General features: G+C 38.2%; 1 protein-coding gene across 2 annotated transcripts in view; it reads right to left on the bottom strand.

Annotated features, from left to right (window-relative positions):
* Positions 1-468: 468 nt before the first annotated feature.
* SEMA3C (semaphorin 3C) overlaps positions 469-16,186 on the bottom strand; it is a 128,531-nt gene continuing 112,813 nt past the window's right edge. For both annotated transcript variants that reach the window (XM_085568366.1, XM_085568367.1), the window contains 4 exons: positions 15,737-15,894; positions 12,377-12,444; positions 9,409-9,539; positions 469-7,550 (listed from right to left, as the gene is read on the bottom strand). In XM_085568366.1, the coding sequence (XP_085424492.1) occupies positions 7,137-7,550; positions 9,409-9,539; positions 12,377-12,444; positions 15,737-15,894 (771 nt within the window). In that variant the 3' untranslated portion in view covers positions 469-7,136. The remainder of the gene's footprint in view (positions 7,551-9,408; positions 9,540-12,376; positions 12,445-15,736; positions 15,895-16,186) is intronic.

A 16,186-nucleotide genomic window follows, 5' to 3' on the forward strand; every position in this document is an offset into this window, starting at 1 on the left:
ATTCTTAAGGAAAAAACCCATATACAGGTAAATACCATTAATCTTTCTAGTCCTTAAAAAACTTGCAAAAGGAAGAAAACTTGTAAGCTTCTTATTGTCTCATATATGTGAAGGAGGCACCTGGATTTTTTGCTGTAATAATAAAAATGACCTTTCTCTTCTGTTGCAAAAGCTTTTGCCCCTCCAAAGAACACAGTCTCAGGAACAATTTTTGTGCTCACTGGTTTGGATAGCCTGGATTAATTATTTTCATTATTAATCTGATTTGCAAAATAATTTGTCCTACAGGTAATTTAACTGAAGGTGTTTAAGACTGGTAATCTGACAAAAAGATCTGTATAATATAATCTATTGATATTTTAAATCTATATCCTTAACTATATTTCAAGTTCCCCAAAACAAAGTCCTTTAGCTAGGATAGTTTTAGTGTCAGGTATGGAATAAAGAACACTCTGCAACATTAATGTAGTGCTGAAAATAATAGAACAAAATATTATTTTAATGTTTCTTGAGTGTGAACATATACATGTAGCCAGTAGTTTAGTTCCAATCTTTCTTCTTAAGCTCAAAGGCTACAAACACCTTGGAGGGGTTTCATATTTTTTATATCTTGTTTGCTGACACTACAAAGCCAAAAAAACTTGATGAAACACATAAAGTGCAGCATCTTTTAAACATTATAAAAGGTACTATATTTTTGAGTATTGGTGTAAGAAAGTGTCATAATGTAAAGAGTTAAATGAAAGTGGGACTATTGGCATGGGTTTAGCTGAGGAAAGGTTAAAGGAATAAAGAAGAGCCCATAGAGAGAAGGAGGAATAGAACCCTAGAGGAAGAAGAGCTTTTGAAGGAGGAAATGGCTTAATTTTTAAGCAAAATTAAGAGGGGCATAAAAGCTCTTCAAAGGTCTCAACCAGAATCTCATTATGAGCAGTGAAAAGACCTTAGTCTTGGTGAGCTTTAACCTATGTGAAAATTGAGCTTTCAAGGTTAATATGAAAATAATATTTGTCCATCATAGAACAACATGAAGCAGTGAGGAAATGTTCACAGTGTTCTGGTAAGTACCATGGCATGTTCCATTGCTCTCTTTATTTCTGGGGTCCTCTCCTTCTCTCTGTGACATTTTCAGCAACGCTTTACAAATATCACAAGTTTTTTCCAAATATTGAATCAAATAATGAAATTTCCCAGGCAGATATCATAGGCAAAAGCTTTTACTGAGGTCTTATTATACAAAAAGCCTGAAAGGATGCCCTGGACATTATGTCCTAAGTTGCCAGCTTGAAAAAAAGCAAAAACTGCATGGCTCTTAGGGGCCTTGAAATGCAGACAGGGAGAGCAAATACTGGAAAAAGGACTACTGCAAAGAGCCAAGGAACAGCAACTATCCAAAGGGTTGTGAACCCAAGGTTAAGCAAATGCATTTTTCTTACTCCTTCCCCACACTGCATGTTGCTGTACAAGCTAGAAAACAATCTTTTTTATCAATGCTCATTTACCACAGACAACAATAATGACCATTTTTTAATTTAGCTTTTGTTTCCTAAAAATCCTTTGGAAAAAAATATATGGCTCTATAAAATGTTGGATATGTTGAAATCCCTTTGCCTAAACTGTCTTGAATGTGGAGCTCAGCAAACATTCAGATTCATTTATAAGGCCAGCATATGAGGCTGTTCGTTTATCAGGCATTCAAATCAGGAATAATGAAGCTGATAAAGTGCTAAGAATACACAAATGCTGTTTGCTTTGTAAAGCTGTATATGGAATTCAATAATGAACCCTGGGATATAGGACAGTCTATCACTGTAGAGTAATTATTTGTTGACTGCTGAGCCAGCTGTGTTGAATTTGCTTCTTGGTGTGTTCAGAATGCCAAAGCATCTTTAAATCTCAGTCTTTAGTTTAGATTAGACATGTTAAATGACAGCACATTTTTTATTAGTTACACTGTGCTAGTCTGCTGATGCTAAAGGGAAATTCTTGTTGAGACAGTACAGAACAAGGTAAGTTAGAAAGGAGAATGAATAGAAGAGCTTTTGTTGACTAATTTCTTGTCTTTAAAATGCTCTCAGAGATGGTGATGGCAATACCTACGCGCTGTTGGTGTTTTGGGACTGTGAGGACTGATTCTGCCCATGTGGAAATAGAAGAGGATATTTATGTTAAAGAAAGTTAAGTACTGCATGGAAAGCAAAGCTCCTCTGTATGCAGGCAGGTGTGTGTATGCATGTAAATCTGGGACCTACTGGTATCTGTGTGTGGCTGTACTTGGGCTCAGAGCACTTGGACTCATTTGGGGAGCAGGAGAAGGGCTCAGCAAGCCACTTGCAATGCAAAGGATAAAGAACCACTGCTTTCCTGAGACCTAGTCCATTGCATAAGGCAAAAGTCACAATGCCACATCCTTATTTTTTATGGCCTGCGCAACAGAATTACATCTGCTGACTTCATTCTGGAGGCAACAATTAATTCCAGAGGCAACAATAATCTGGTAGCACTGGGAGCTACACCAGTGCTGGCAGCCCCTCCTGTGCAGGCAACATTTTTCACTGGTCATCTCCTCCTCCTGCCTGGAGGAGGCTGTGCTTGACACTGCTCAGCCCCATGAGGAAGTGCCTGAGTTCTGCATCCTGCACTTACTCGAAGGGAAACCTTAGAATGGTCTTGCCACCAGAAGGGAACCCTTAGAAAAAGCAGTGTCTCCCAATAAAAGAGGAAGAAAAGTGATCTAACAGACATTAAAAAATCAAGGGAGAAGCGTCAGACCCCTAGAGTTCTCACATCTGACGTCCAGAGAACTCCCTATGTCTTGTTTTGCCACGGGTTGGGGCCAAGGGATGAAAACCTTAAGTGCTGAACCCTGCAGGAGTCAGGGAAGAAGAACACTAAAAAAAAACTGAGCAGGACAAACAGAGGATTAGATGGGGGAAAAGTTTCTCAGAGTGTAAAACTCTGTAAATGTCCATCTGTTTGGAGCCTTATCCAAACATTTCCTACAGCATGTGGGAGTGCTTGAAAACTCAGCTTCTGACCCAGACTGGTCTGAGTGCTGAGCAGGTAACTATCCAATATCAGCACATCTAGGAACCAGCCAGGAAGGAAATCCTGGAGTGAGGTCATCCACTCACACCTCATAAAGCCTTGCAGCAACCTATCTCTCTGGGAAATCAAAATCCAGGTTTAACCATACAGAACCTTGTTGTGAAGGTCAGTATTTGTGACATTTAATTTTCAATTATCATCCCAAAGAACTGATGAGGACCTGTGCTTTCTTGTTAAAATCCATCTGGAAAAATGGCCAGTAGGAAGAGCAGCAATAACTGCTCAGATGATAACTGCAGGAAAAGGAGCATACTGTAGGTGTCAGGCAGGTTATTTCACTCCAAGAACAAGCCAGGAAACTGGGAGAGAGCTGTGACTCCCTGTGGTGCAGCCCCAGTAGCCTGTCCTCCCTGCAGAGATGCCTGGAGAATGCCAGAAAGAATCAGGATTTCACAGAACATACTTCACCCCCCCACCAAGTGTAATAAAAGAAAAAAGCATTTACACTTCACTCCCCTCTTTTATACTCCCAGGAGGAAACAAATTTTTTTATTCTCTTTTTAAACAATGAATAAAGCTTTTATGCAAGATGCTTATATGGGATAATCTCTGGAAGAAGTAATCTCTGACTCCTCATGAGTTCCTTGTTACCTCTGTGTCTGGGTGTCTGGGGCTTCAGTCCAGAGCAGGGCTTGGAACTGACCAGCTACAATACCTGATGCTCCAAATATTTTCTTGTACTTATTTGGAAAACCTACAGAATTGCTTTTCAGGCTCTGTTCTTAATTTAAAAAAGAAGTTCCTTTTTTTAGTGCACATCCATAAAGGGGAACCAACAAATTTTTAATTGTTGCAACACACTTTATTTTGTTGGGAATTTTAGATATTCAATTAAATAGTACTATGTTAAACTACATTTTGTTCTTTCTTACACACTATATGATGCATATTCACTGTCATGACAGTTTCATCATGCTAGGAACTTATACACATACCTACAATTTTAAAACCAAGATTCTCTTAATAAAACACGCATATCTACAGTAACAACAATTGCGAAGAACACATTGTTAGGTCAAGATTTCAGCAAACTTTACAAACTACACAAAATAAAAAGGCAAAAAAAAATACCAGTACACAGTGAAGTTCTTGGCAGAGAACATACCTTTACATTTGGTGAAGTTATGCCTAGAAGTCAGTTTGCTTTTGCATTTTTTTAAGGAATAAAATTATATACATTATTTAGAAATCCTCAAAATAGGAAGTATTAAATAGCACAAATAATATTACAGTCTTAAGTTTTGTTGTTACCTACAGTAGAGGGGCTACCTTAAACAAAATTTTCAGTTTGTCTATTCTGTACATTTAAGGCCAAACACTCAGCTGATATCAACCCCAGTAGCCGTAAGGACAGCAAGGAAATTATTTGTTTATAGCAGCTGAGCATCTGGTTCCTGATTTCTCTATACATGCGGGAAGGCTCCTAAGCATGGAAGCTTGGACCAGTTATGCACTGACAGAAGCTTATTATATTTATATATTGGAGTTCTCATGCAGCAGGAAAAATGTTAGTTTAAGTATAATCCCTTAAACAGTCATACCATAATAATGGTATAGGAAGCAGCTTTAAAAATATTATTTTATAATCATATGAAACTCTGAGCTATGCTGATTGTTTTAATGGAAACCCTTATTGCCAATATTCTAGTAGAAAACAGTGTAACTGTAATTTCTGAGGCCTAATGGGGGCCTATTAAAATATCGCTGTACCTAACCACTTAAAGGGCAATTTGTACCCTGAAATATCTATTAATCACTGTATTCCATCTGAAAGCAATTATGATCCTCACAATACACATTAGTATCACACTAACAGTGAATCTGCTGGGGAGATAGGAAGAGCATGGCAGCATACAGAGAATATGCACTAGTGTCATTCCAGGAGGTGGATCTATTTCATGGCACTTGATGTTTGGTTTGCCACTTACACACTTCAGAAGTCAGTCATATTGGGGGAAAAAGAAAAAAAAAAAGAAAAAGAAAAAAGGAAAAAAAAAAAAAAACAAAACCAAAAAAACCCAACAACAACGACAACAACAAAAAATCCAGATTTCTCCAGAACCTACTTTGCCAGATCTTGGAGTAAAATTCAATCTCATGGAGGTCAGAGAAAGTTTCCTGACTTTTCCATAAGAAGGGCTTTAGTTATTAATGGTTAAATATTGCAGAAATACACATTGAGTAAGGGGAGCACTTAACTAGATGGCAAAATATGAGCAGGTTGGCACTGCCATGCTAGCAGTAAGCACACAAATTAAATTCAAAGAGATCCCACCAGCATCAAAGGCATTTAGAGACTGTTTAAATGGTGTGATCAGGGCTAATTTCCCAGTTTTCTTTCATGAGGTGGTGATAAAGTGACAATCCGGCTAATGGCAGATAAATACCAGTGCTACCTTCATTGCATTAAACTGAATTCACACAGGCACACACCCAGAAGTATTTCCCCATGCCCTGTAGAGTTACCCCAACACTATTATAATAAAAGCAAAATTTAAACACAGCTCAGTTTTGAGCTGAACATCAGTTTATATTTTTGTATAATGGCATAAATAATTATGATTTTTCTAGGGTACTCATACATTTTTAATCCCTGTTTGAACAGACTCAGTGGCTTCCAGAACACTCTTACATAGTCAAAGGGTGGATGATCTGTCCCTCTTTATGGCATTTGGGTTTCTCAAAAATAAAAAGTGATTGCATTTCCCAGGATGGCTTGGTGCACACTCACCCAATTTTCAACAAAACTTGCTTCCGTAGACCTGACAGCTGCTTCTTAAACAACAGATTTCTGCTTGAACATGCCTCTCAAGTTAGAGTTTTTGGTTTCTGGCCCAAACCCATTTTTCAGTTTTATTTTTCCCTCATTCCTTTTTATTTCTTCTTTTCTTTTCCTCATCTCTTTTTAGCAGAGAAGTGAAAATAGGAGCAAATTGGGAAAATAAGATGGAAAAGAATAAGGGTACAAAGACTGGAAAATGGGAATGGCTTAATTAGAAAATTATAGTTTAAATATTTGCAACTTTGAGAAAACAGTTGAAAAAATAATATTTTAAAATTTTCAAAGACACTTATGACTTGTTTCCACATTGCAGACCAGCTCCAATTTAATCATAGAACAGAATAAAGATAATCTATAGTTTTCATTTCTGAACAAGCACTATACTGTATATCTACATTCTGTCCTTTAAAAAGAAATTGGAGTGTAATCCTTTGAAAAATAGCTAAAATACCTAAGTCACTTAGGTGTTTTTCAAATTTTTATGTATAATGAACATTCTCATGTTACCTTTGTGCGACTTATAAAGCTATGTAGTGTTATAGGACTCCCTATTTTAATAAAAATCAATATGAGCAGAGATATTAAGTTACATACCAGAACTCATTAATTTATTACAACTCGTACTATGCACAATAATCAGTGCTTACTCTGATAAAGTATAAATTCTTTGTTTTTCTTCTGCTTGTTCCTTCATTTGACCTCTGAGCAAATGAAACATTTCTACTACACTTTACTTGCTTCCTATCCGCATGCATTCACGTGATTTGATCGATGACTGAAAGCTGTAAACCCAATGTTGAGCAGTAAACAAGAAGAAACTCATGTTCTTAAACACAGTGCAAGGAAATCTTAGTACCATCCTACTCTAAGTATGCATCTTAACCCAGATTCTTTCACCATGAGTACTTGGTAGAGTTCCAGAGTTGCAAGACAATGCACTGATTTTGTAAAAAATTCTATTCAGCTGTAATTAAATACTGAGATGTTAAAGGTGAATCTGGATTAAGATGAATACCCAGTGCTGCTTCTAGGACAGAGCTCAACCTAGAGTCACTAAGCATCTAGGAAAGAAAATGCTCTGAGTTATTTTCTTAGGTTACACTGCATTTAATTGGGAGACAGATCTTTCATGAGGCTTACTGGATTTTAATTTAATTTTTTATCAGATTTGCACAAATTTGTTCACAATAGACAAATATAAGCCCCCTACACTGAGGACAAAAATATCTATTACTATAAAATAAAATTAAGATCCAGGTAATTGATTTCTTCTATTTCTACTTTTTCGGCTATTGATAAGGGCCTTTAGCTTACTGTAGTCCCCTCTCATCTTGTGGGATTCTTCCCTCTGCTGACCTGCCTGCCTGCTGTCTTTGCAGTACTGGTTAATCATCTGCATCTCGGAGTGGCTGAAAGCCCCCACAAAGTCCTTGGGGTGGAACTGCAGTGCTCGCACCGAGCTGGCCCAGGTCCAAGGGGACCACTTGTCAGTCATGACAGCCACCACCTCGGAATCCAGCACCTTGAAATTGATCTTTGCCAAGGTCTGCTTGAAGCTGTTCTCTGTTGCGATGCAGTGGTAAAGGCCCCGGTCGCTGTCCTGCACAGAGCGGATCAGCAGCCCGTGCTCGGTAGCTATGATCCTCTCGTTCAGCTTGACCTGGAGAGCAAAAAGGCAGAAGGAACCTTTTAGGGAAGGTTATGGAACAACAGACTATTGGACCTTCTGGTAAGCTTCACTTCAAACACGACTTTCTCAAAGTTACTACATTTTTATATAATTATCTTCAAGAGACCACCAATATTGCTACCTTTAGAAGGGAGCTTATCTAAAGGAAGGCAAATCTTGCTAAAGAAAATGACTTAAATATATTTTTTTTTTATGTTAGAATAAATTTGATCAGGATGTAGACAAAGATGAAAATCTGAAAACCACATGAAATAGAAGTTTTCATAATGTTCAAATAGTAGAGTTGAAGAACTGAACTTTTATTTGCCCTGTTGCACTCCTGAGAATGTCTCTTTCAGAATCAAGAACTTGCTACTGAGACTCAGTGGAAGAAAGGTGCAGGACCAGGGAGACTAATTTGGCATTGAACTCAGGGTGGCTTCTCATTAAGTATTTTGACTTTGAGCAGGTTCCTGCTGAACAACTCTATCTGCTCTGCAGAGTCTGTAGCCTATAAAAATTATCACCACAGTGGTCTCAAGTGGGACTTGGCTCAATGTAAACCAGGAGCACAGGTACTCTCCTATTTCCTTTCTGGCTTCAGACTCTGCACTATCCCAGGAGATGGTCACATCATCTGAAAGCAAGTTACCAGAGCTTCTTATCATCCAATTATAAATGAATGTGCAGATGTCCCTTTGCATATCAGTATGAAGTAAAAATTGCTCGTTCAATCCATTATAAATGGAAACCACTGCTGGTATTTTTCTGAATGGTTTTTCTATTTTGCTACTGTACTTTGCATTATACTTGGTTCTCTTGGGAACTAATTTACTTATTATGGTATTCTGCTATTGTAAACTTTTGTAGACATTGTGGAAGATTTCCAGACATCTGAGAGCTTGAAAATTAATTAACACTTTGATTGCTTTATTCAGCCTGTTGTACCATGAAACTGCATTGATTCTAATATATTTACTGAACATAAGAACAAAAAAAAGGGAGATATTCTGCTGAAGCAATGGGTTAAATAACTGCACATATTGCCAGGACATGGCTTTGAATAGTTAGAAAACTCAGTGAGACATTTGTAATTCCCCTCTGTTTTTATAAAATGACCTGATAGGAGAATAATACTTTACAGTATTTATAACCTATCAACAGACACCACATTACTTAAAAGTTCCTTTTGAAAGATGTTTCTTTTTATTCATATAGTAAGTGCCTTGGATTTGAAATGGATTTTCCCCTTTTATATTACTTAAGGAAGGCACATTCCCCATAAACAATCATACTGTATATTACAGTGCTGAAACTTGAGAGCCTCAGAGAGTGCAGTAATGGAAAATGTGATTGCACCATGGTGAGGAAATGCTTTTGTCAATACATGTTCTTTGCCTGGACTAGTTTCTTGCTAAAGAAACCTTTCACATTTCTCCCACTTTTGCCTTTTATCTCTTCAATAGCACAGAGGAGCTACTGCATGCTGACTTCTTCCTGAAATTTATACAAGTTCTTCCTTTTGTGCCCATTCCCTTAGATCAATAAGACCTTCTGAGTGCTGCAAACCTTCAGTTTGCAATCAGTAAGGTGCAGAGCAAAGATTCTTTCATTTTCTGGTAGCTGTTCTGATCTGACAGAAGTCAGTGGGGCTGAGGATGAAGTCTCAGCTTTACTGAGTGTGCTCTTATGACTAAATGATGGCCACTGTCCTGCATCCACACAAATTCTCCAGCTTCACTGTAGCCAGACTGCCTGATAAAAACACAAACTGTTCCCTCCCTTTGTCTGGGGAGGGAGTGTGACGCTGACTGAGGATCCTCCCAGAGCTCCTGTTCACATCACTCACCTCTTTCCTCCTGTCGTTGTCTTTCTGTAGCAGCCATTTAATGGAAGCCTGAGGAGATTTAGGTGTGCATTCCAGAAAGGTGGTGTTGTTTTTTACTCCATACTGCACTATTTCTGCAGCATTTCTGTATGCTAGAAAGAAAGAAAGAAAAAGAAAACAGGTCAGGATACTGTGAATGGTTATTTGATCAAGAAAACATGAATTCCTTGCAATATAGATTAAATTAATTCTGACTGATTCTGATATTGGCCAAAGAGAAGTAATTTTGGGGAACTTTTTTTCAAGAAAATTAAATGAAATGTGAAGAAGAACATTCAGGTTTAAATACCAATGTTTTCAGAGTGACATGGTCTGTTCCGAGAAATTAGGACACCTATGGGCTGATAAACTTTGCTGATGGGTTAACTGAACTCAGGGATATTTTTTTTTTTTTGTGAAATTATCTCATTCTCTACTACTCCAAAAGAGAATGAAGCATTTAATGTATTTCTTCACACTTCACCATTTATGAGTTGGGGGAATATGGTAGTATGACCTATATAAAGCATCACAACCTAAAGGAGGCTCCAGCTACTCCAGCTGAGCACAGCATCCCAGGGAGGAGAGAGAGGGCAGGCTGGGCTCCTGCTCCTCTGCTTCTCTTCCAACACAAGGAAGGAACTTGGCTCTCAACCTGAAATGTGATGAATATGTAGACAGGCCAGCAACAGAGAGAAAGACAGATTTATAACACTCCAGCAACACCTGGGCAAGTGCTGAGCATATGTCATCGCTTAGACTTGTTGTGTTCCTTTATAGTCTCCACAGATGAATAATTGGCAGTCACCAGTAGGAACTTCTGGATGCTTATTGCTTGGTCCAAATCATAATATTTGTCCTCAAAACAAAGCACCTCCAGATTTAAAAACTTCTCTCACATATGAAATACATTTTTTTTTTGAGAAAGGAGCAATGGAAATTAATTGAAATAATATGAGAACTGCAAATACCTGCATGTCTAAAATCTGACTCAGTTTTTGCACAGTCCTAAGACTGGCTTTTCTCAGACTGTTTTATCTCCTACTGTTTTCTGTTTCTTTCATCAACTGATATGTGAAATTGAAATCCATTCTTCTGAAGGAAGGAGACTTTACCTGGTTCTAGTCCTTCAGCACATTTAGGAAGCTGTACAAAAACAATTCTAACTTTTAGGAGAACAATGAGGAAATACTTAACATTCAAAATGCATTTCTGTAATGGCTATAAGGGCTAACACAAACATAACAATATTAAACAGTTCTGAAATGGAAACATACAAGATTGCTTAGTTCTTGATGATTTATTTTAAAATAACGATGTGCCAAAAAATGTTAAGTTTATATGTGCTTAGAGGTCTACCATGTTTAAAGACTTGGATTCAGCATTATGGTTCTTTATGAGCTTGGAAGATTCCTTGGCTTTGCTTGGCTCTCTGCTCTTTTGTCCTTTAGGTAGATTTCATTTTTTTCCCCAAACACAGTCATTTTGCTATAAATGGCTCTAATTATATTTTGCAAGTGTCTAAATTGCTCTTTCATCTTTTTTTTTTTTTTTTTTTCTGGAAAACAACTGTCATCTACCTACCTTATATCCCACTGCTGCCACTGAAACTTCCTTTTCAAAGATGCTAAAATACATAAACCTAAAAATATATCTACATTACGAAAGTGGCTGGAAAACAAGAAACCTGTTTCACAAGACTGTCAAGGTTGAAACAATTATCCCCCCTCAGGCCAGAATGCAGACAGTTGGCATTCTCATATTTTCCGCATGGAAGGAGCAGACACCCACCCTTGGGACAGACAATGGGTGGGAGGTCTCAGCAGATGCCTGCAGGGGAAGACATGTAGCTCACTTGCTTCAACATGGCTCTCTCAGAGCTCAGGTGTATTTTCTAACACTGGGGCCATCTCTTGGAATTACCTGTTCAATCTCTTCAGCTTCACATAAATGACTTAATACTGACTCATAGGGAAAGGCTCATTTAAGTAGTGATCTACATCCAACTGACTTCTGTAGTCTTTTCTGATTCAGGAGATTCTTCCAACAACTAGTGGAGACTATTTCAGTAGAATTTTTATTAACAGAACCTTTCACATGTAACTCTTAAGGCATTGTTCTCTGATTAGAAAAACATCAATAAAAACATTTACAATCAGCTCTATTACTTGGTCACCAGGTGGTACAGATGAGAATATACCACAAAATTCAGGCTCATAATAGAAGTGAAAGGAGCATAATTCTCTGTGTGCACTTGGTCTGATGGCATACATTGCCATTGCCTAGCTCAGACATGCATGGGGCTGAAGAAGATTGAGCTTCCTTTATATACGTGTTTACTCCTATGACTTTGAGCATATTTGACTGGTGTCCATCTATCTGGAGAAAGTGATGGCTGGGAGGGCAAAGCCTTGGCTCCCCTGGCCATACTCACCATGCCAGGCTGACTAAAGAGCTGGAAATAACAGACTCTATAAAGAAATTTGGAATTTATTTTTTTTCCCCACAAGAAGGGAACAAATATAAATCAAAAGACAGGTCAAACTAGATCCTGCTGTTTGCTCAAGGGTGTGCTCCAAAACTCAGTATGGGATCAAATATTCAGAAAAAATCGGAGGTCCAAAGCTTAAATAAATGAAAAGGCATTAATAAAGACTGATGGGAAACAGAGGTAGAAAAGTCCTCAAATTAACTTTACCTTTTTCTAGCCAACACTATCAGCTTCTCAGTTCAAATATGCTGAACTATGTATTTCATGGCTCAACATTTTATCATATATGTGCAAGTTTCATATAATTGCAAGGAAAGATGCTAAAACCAAATCAAAACAAAACTCGGAAAATAATTATGCTTTTCCAGTAAACCATACTGATAATGTCAGTTATAATGAATCATATAAAGGAAAACCATGTGTGCTTTATATAGCATGAGTATCTCTAAATTACAGTACCTTTCAGGTTGAAACCTCGGCACTGAGTCAGAGGATTTCCATGTCTCACGTCTTGTCTACGGCTCCTCCTGAAATATTTTGTAAAAACAAAATATTATTCCAAGATAGCTACACTGAAAATAACCACTTTTTAATTTGTAGATTTGTTGTGGGTTTTTTTTTGTTTTTTTTTTTTTAACTAGATCAAATGTTAGGGATAGTTCATGACCTACTGTGAGTATGCTTTACTCTTGGCAAGCTTGTTGGTGTGAAGATATTGCTTAGGTGAAGCATCTCTTGAAGCTTATAAAACAGGTGCAGGTTTTGCAGGTAAAGCAGTTTTGCTGTGGAGGTTTAAGGATGGAAGGATGGGAGGTGATACATGAAAGAGACCTCTGTTCACTCACAATATTCAGCATTCAAAGCCAAAAACCCCAGCTAGAACTCTTCATGAAGGCAAGCAGCTAACAATGAGATGCATAAGATTCATACTGCTCATATCTGACACATCAGCACAAAATTATGATAAAAGGCATGTTCCCACCTCCATTTTAGTAAGTACTTTATTTTTGGTGCCTATAGCCACCTTCACAGCAGAGTGACTAAAGTACTCATACAGAATGGTGGAGAGTAAAGATTCTGTTCTGTCTTCTACTTGAAGAGATGTGACTATTTCCAAAATATAATAAAACTTACCAAGTACCAGGATACTTCTTAATAGAGAATTTAGTATATAATCTGGATGACAGATGTAAAATCATGATTCTGTAGCAAACTGCCTGGGGAGCTTACTGGGAATACTGGCATTTCAGTCCTCCTCAGCTAGCAAGTCACAGCTCACAGAATTCAGTGCATGAAAAGCTGGTGCACAAATTTTTTTTATTATTAATTTTTTATTATTAAGACATACTATTTTCATTGCTAAATATTGTGTAAGGTATTTATCAAGTTCAAGAAAAAATGCACTGGTGATAGATTGCTGCAAGTGGACACTGCTGGCATATTCAGCTGTATTCTGAACCATGCACTAAGCACCTGAGGATCAAAAACTACAAAAATCCCCTGGAGCTCCAGTACAACTGAGTGAAGGGTGACACATCTATGACCACATTATACCAGGTAATGCACAAACAAAGAGAGAGAGCCCATAATCCCCTGTCACCTGATCCCTCACTGCATCGTTTGAAAAGGAAATATTTGAAAGGTGATGTTTCAAAGGAGTAATTACTGAAATTTTAAGAGTAGTTTTTATGTTTACCATCAAAAATATTTCATTTTATGCCTTGGAGTCTTAACCCTTGTGAACTATATACATGAGTCAAGGGAGGCCATGAAGAATTTCTGAGTTAATGTCAGAGTTTTTGTGCTACCATGAGCTGTTCCACACTGTCAGAGACAGCACGTTGCTTGCATGAAGCAGTTCTGAGAATGTAAACTTAGAATTTAGATATTGTTTTTTTTTTTTAAAGTGGTAGTTAGAAGATAAAATAATACCATAAGGTGTTTTGGGGTAAATTGATGTTGCATGAGGAACTACAGTAATTCACAGGAGACAGAAGTGTCAAAAGAAGCAAATAAGCAAATACATACAGCAGAAACTACTGTCTAGACAATGGGATTTGGCTCTAATTACCAATGTTTTCTCCTTCATAATTTGCCCTTGTTAGACAAAGAGACAACTCATTTCCTTCACATATGAAAACCAGATCTTTTTCCATACAGTTAGAGGTGTTTGTTTTGGTTTGACATAAGGAGCAAATTGCAAACAAAATATCAGCATGAAAGCAAGCCCCAGTGGAAATAGCCCTGGGTGGGTGTATATAAAGGGGATAGTAAACTGGAAACTGCACAGGCTAGGTGTACCTGACTGCTCCTTTTACCTTTCAGCAGCTGTGTTACTGTAGGAGTTAGGTGGCCTGAGACTTGGGGATTTTCCTTTTCTTTCCTCCCCCATATTCTGACCTTTGTTCCATGGAAGTAAACAATGAGTTTGCAGACTGGTGGCTGAATATTCTCAGGGAAAGCAGTTAGCAACCCCATGTACTCTACCCATTGCTATGTCGCCAGTTTGGGCTTTACCTTGTAATCTCAGGCAAAGAATGAATCAAGAAAACTTTACAATAACAAAAACAATTGTCCAGGGCATGACATTATTATCAGCAGATCTAAGCTTTGCCTGTTTATGTCAACTGTCTCCTTCTATGAGGGAACAGGAGTAAAACCCAGTGACTGTGTGTGGCCTTCTGCACCTGCAGCTCAGGTGCAGACACTGAGTACAGTCACAGGTTTAGGCTGGATATCAAGAAAAGTTCTTCATCCAGAAAGTGGCTGGGCACTGGAACAGGCTCCCCAGGGAAGTGCTCACACCACCAAACCTTGAAGAAGTGTTTGGGTAATGCTTTCAGGGACATGGTATGATTCCTGGAGTGTCCTGTGCAGGGCCAGGAGTTGCACTCAGTGGTCCTGATGGTCCTTTCCATCCCAGCATATTTCATGATTCTATGATTCTAGAAAATGCAATCTAAATTTCTTCTGGAAAAACTTGAGGCTGTTTCCTCCTGTCCTTTTGCTTGTCACCTGAGAGAAGAGTCCAACCCCTGCTGGCTACAACCTCCTTCCAGGTAGTTGTAGAAAGCATATATCTGAAAGGATTGTTCCCTTTGCAGTAACACTTCATTGTGTATTCTGTAGCTTTGTTTGCATATGAGTGAAATCTTATTAAGACAAGAGTTCACTACAGCCTTCTGCTATTAAATATTTCCCCTGGGAGGAAGGAAGGGACTCTTGTTTTGCATAAGATTATGAGATGGACTATTAGTTCTGCTGCAAATTAAACAGAAATTGCTTTCCCTGTCTGCTTTAATAAACCTCATGTCAAAAAACCCAAATCCACAGGCATTACATGGAAATCACATTTGCCTAAAATTTTCCTGAAAATAATTCTTCTCACTTAGGAGCAAATGAGGAACAAAAAAATATAAATGAGTTTATTCCTCAGACAGCCTGAGAGATCTTTTGCTGTATTTAGGGCTATCATAATTGCATCCATAGTAAGTAATTGAATTTAAATGAAGGGAACAAATGTCTCACTGATTTTGTGTGTGTGAGACAGAAAGATTAATATTTATGATTAAGAACCATTTTTTTTCCTTTTCTTTTTTCTTCCATCAATTACTTTAAATATGAAAAGAAGCTCTTTACCATACACTCTTGCAGCATACAGTCCTAGGTGATGAATAACTCCAAGCACAACAGCTATGGGGGTATTATTTGTACATGCTAGTGAAAGGAATGACATCCCACTTCTCCATCCCATCATAACACTCAGAACAAAAGCCATCTTCCCTTGCAAACTTCACTGGGCTGCTTACTACTGCTCACCTTTTTCCTGTGGGATAAAACCTGGAGCAGGAGTTGCCATCCCAGGCGCAGTATGGGTCTCGGGCCAGGCAGCAGTCAGCACAGGCAGTCCCGTAGATGTGGCAGCGATGCAAGGAGACCTGGGTGACCCCTTCATCTGAGCTCACATACAACTGTTGCTGCAGGAGGAAATGGGAAGATTTAGCTCACATGTGGAGGAGTTTCACCCAAGACCTGGCTAACACAACCAAAAAGCCTTTCAATTAATTTTGGAATTAACTCAAGACTAAGAGGGGAGCCAAAAATACACATAAAGTCAAGATCAACAGAAATCTCCCAGGTGATCAGGCATATATTATTTTCACCTTCCTGCTAGAAAACACCTAGAAACACTGGGGAATGTTAATGTTTTTTTGGACATTGAGTGTCATTGTTCTGTTTTGGGGCAGACAGGCTGCTTAATATTGCTCA

The sequence above is a fragment of the Lonchura striata genome, chromosome 1A (assembly GCF_050655825.1).
Source record: "Lonchura striata isolate lonStrDom1 chromosome 1A, ASM5065582v1, whole genome shotgun sequence".
In the NCBI taxonomy this organism is placed as follows: domain Eukaryota; kingdom Metazoa; phylum Chordata; class Aves; order Passeriformes; family Estrildidae; genus Lonchura; species Lonchura striata.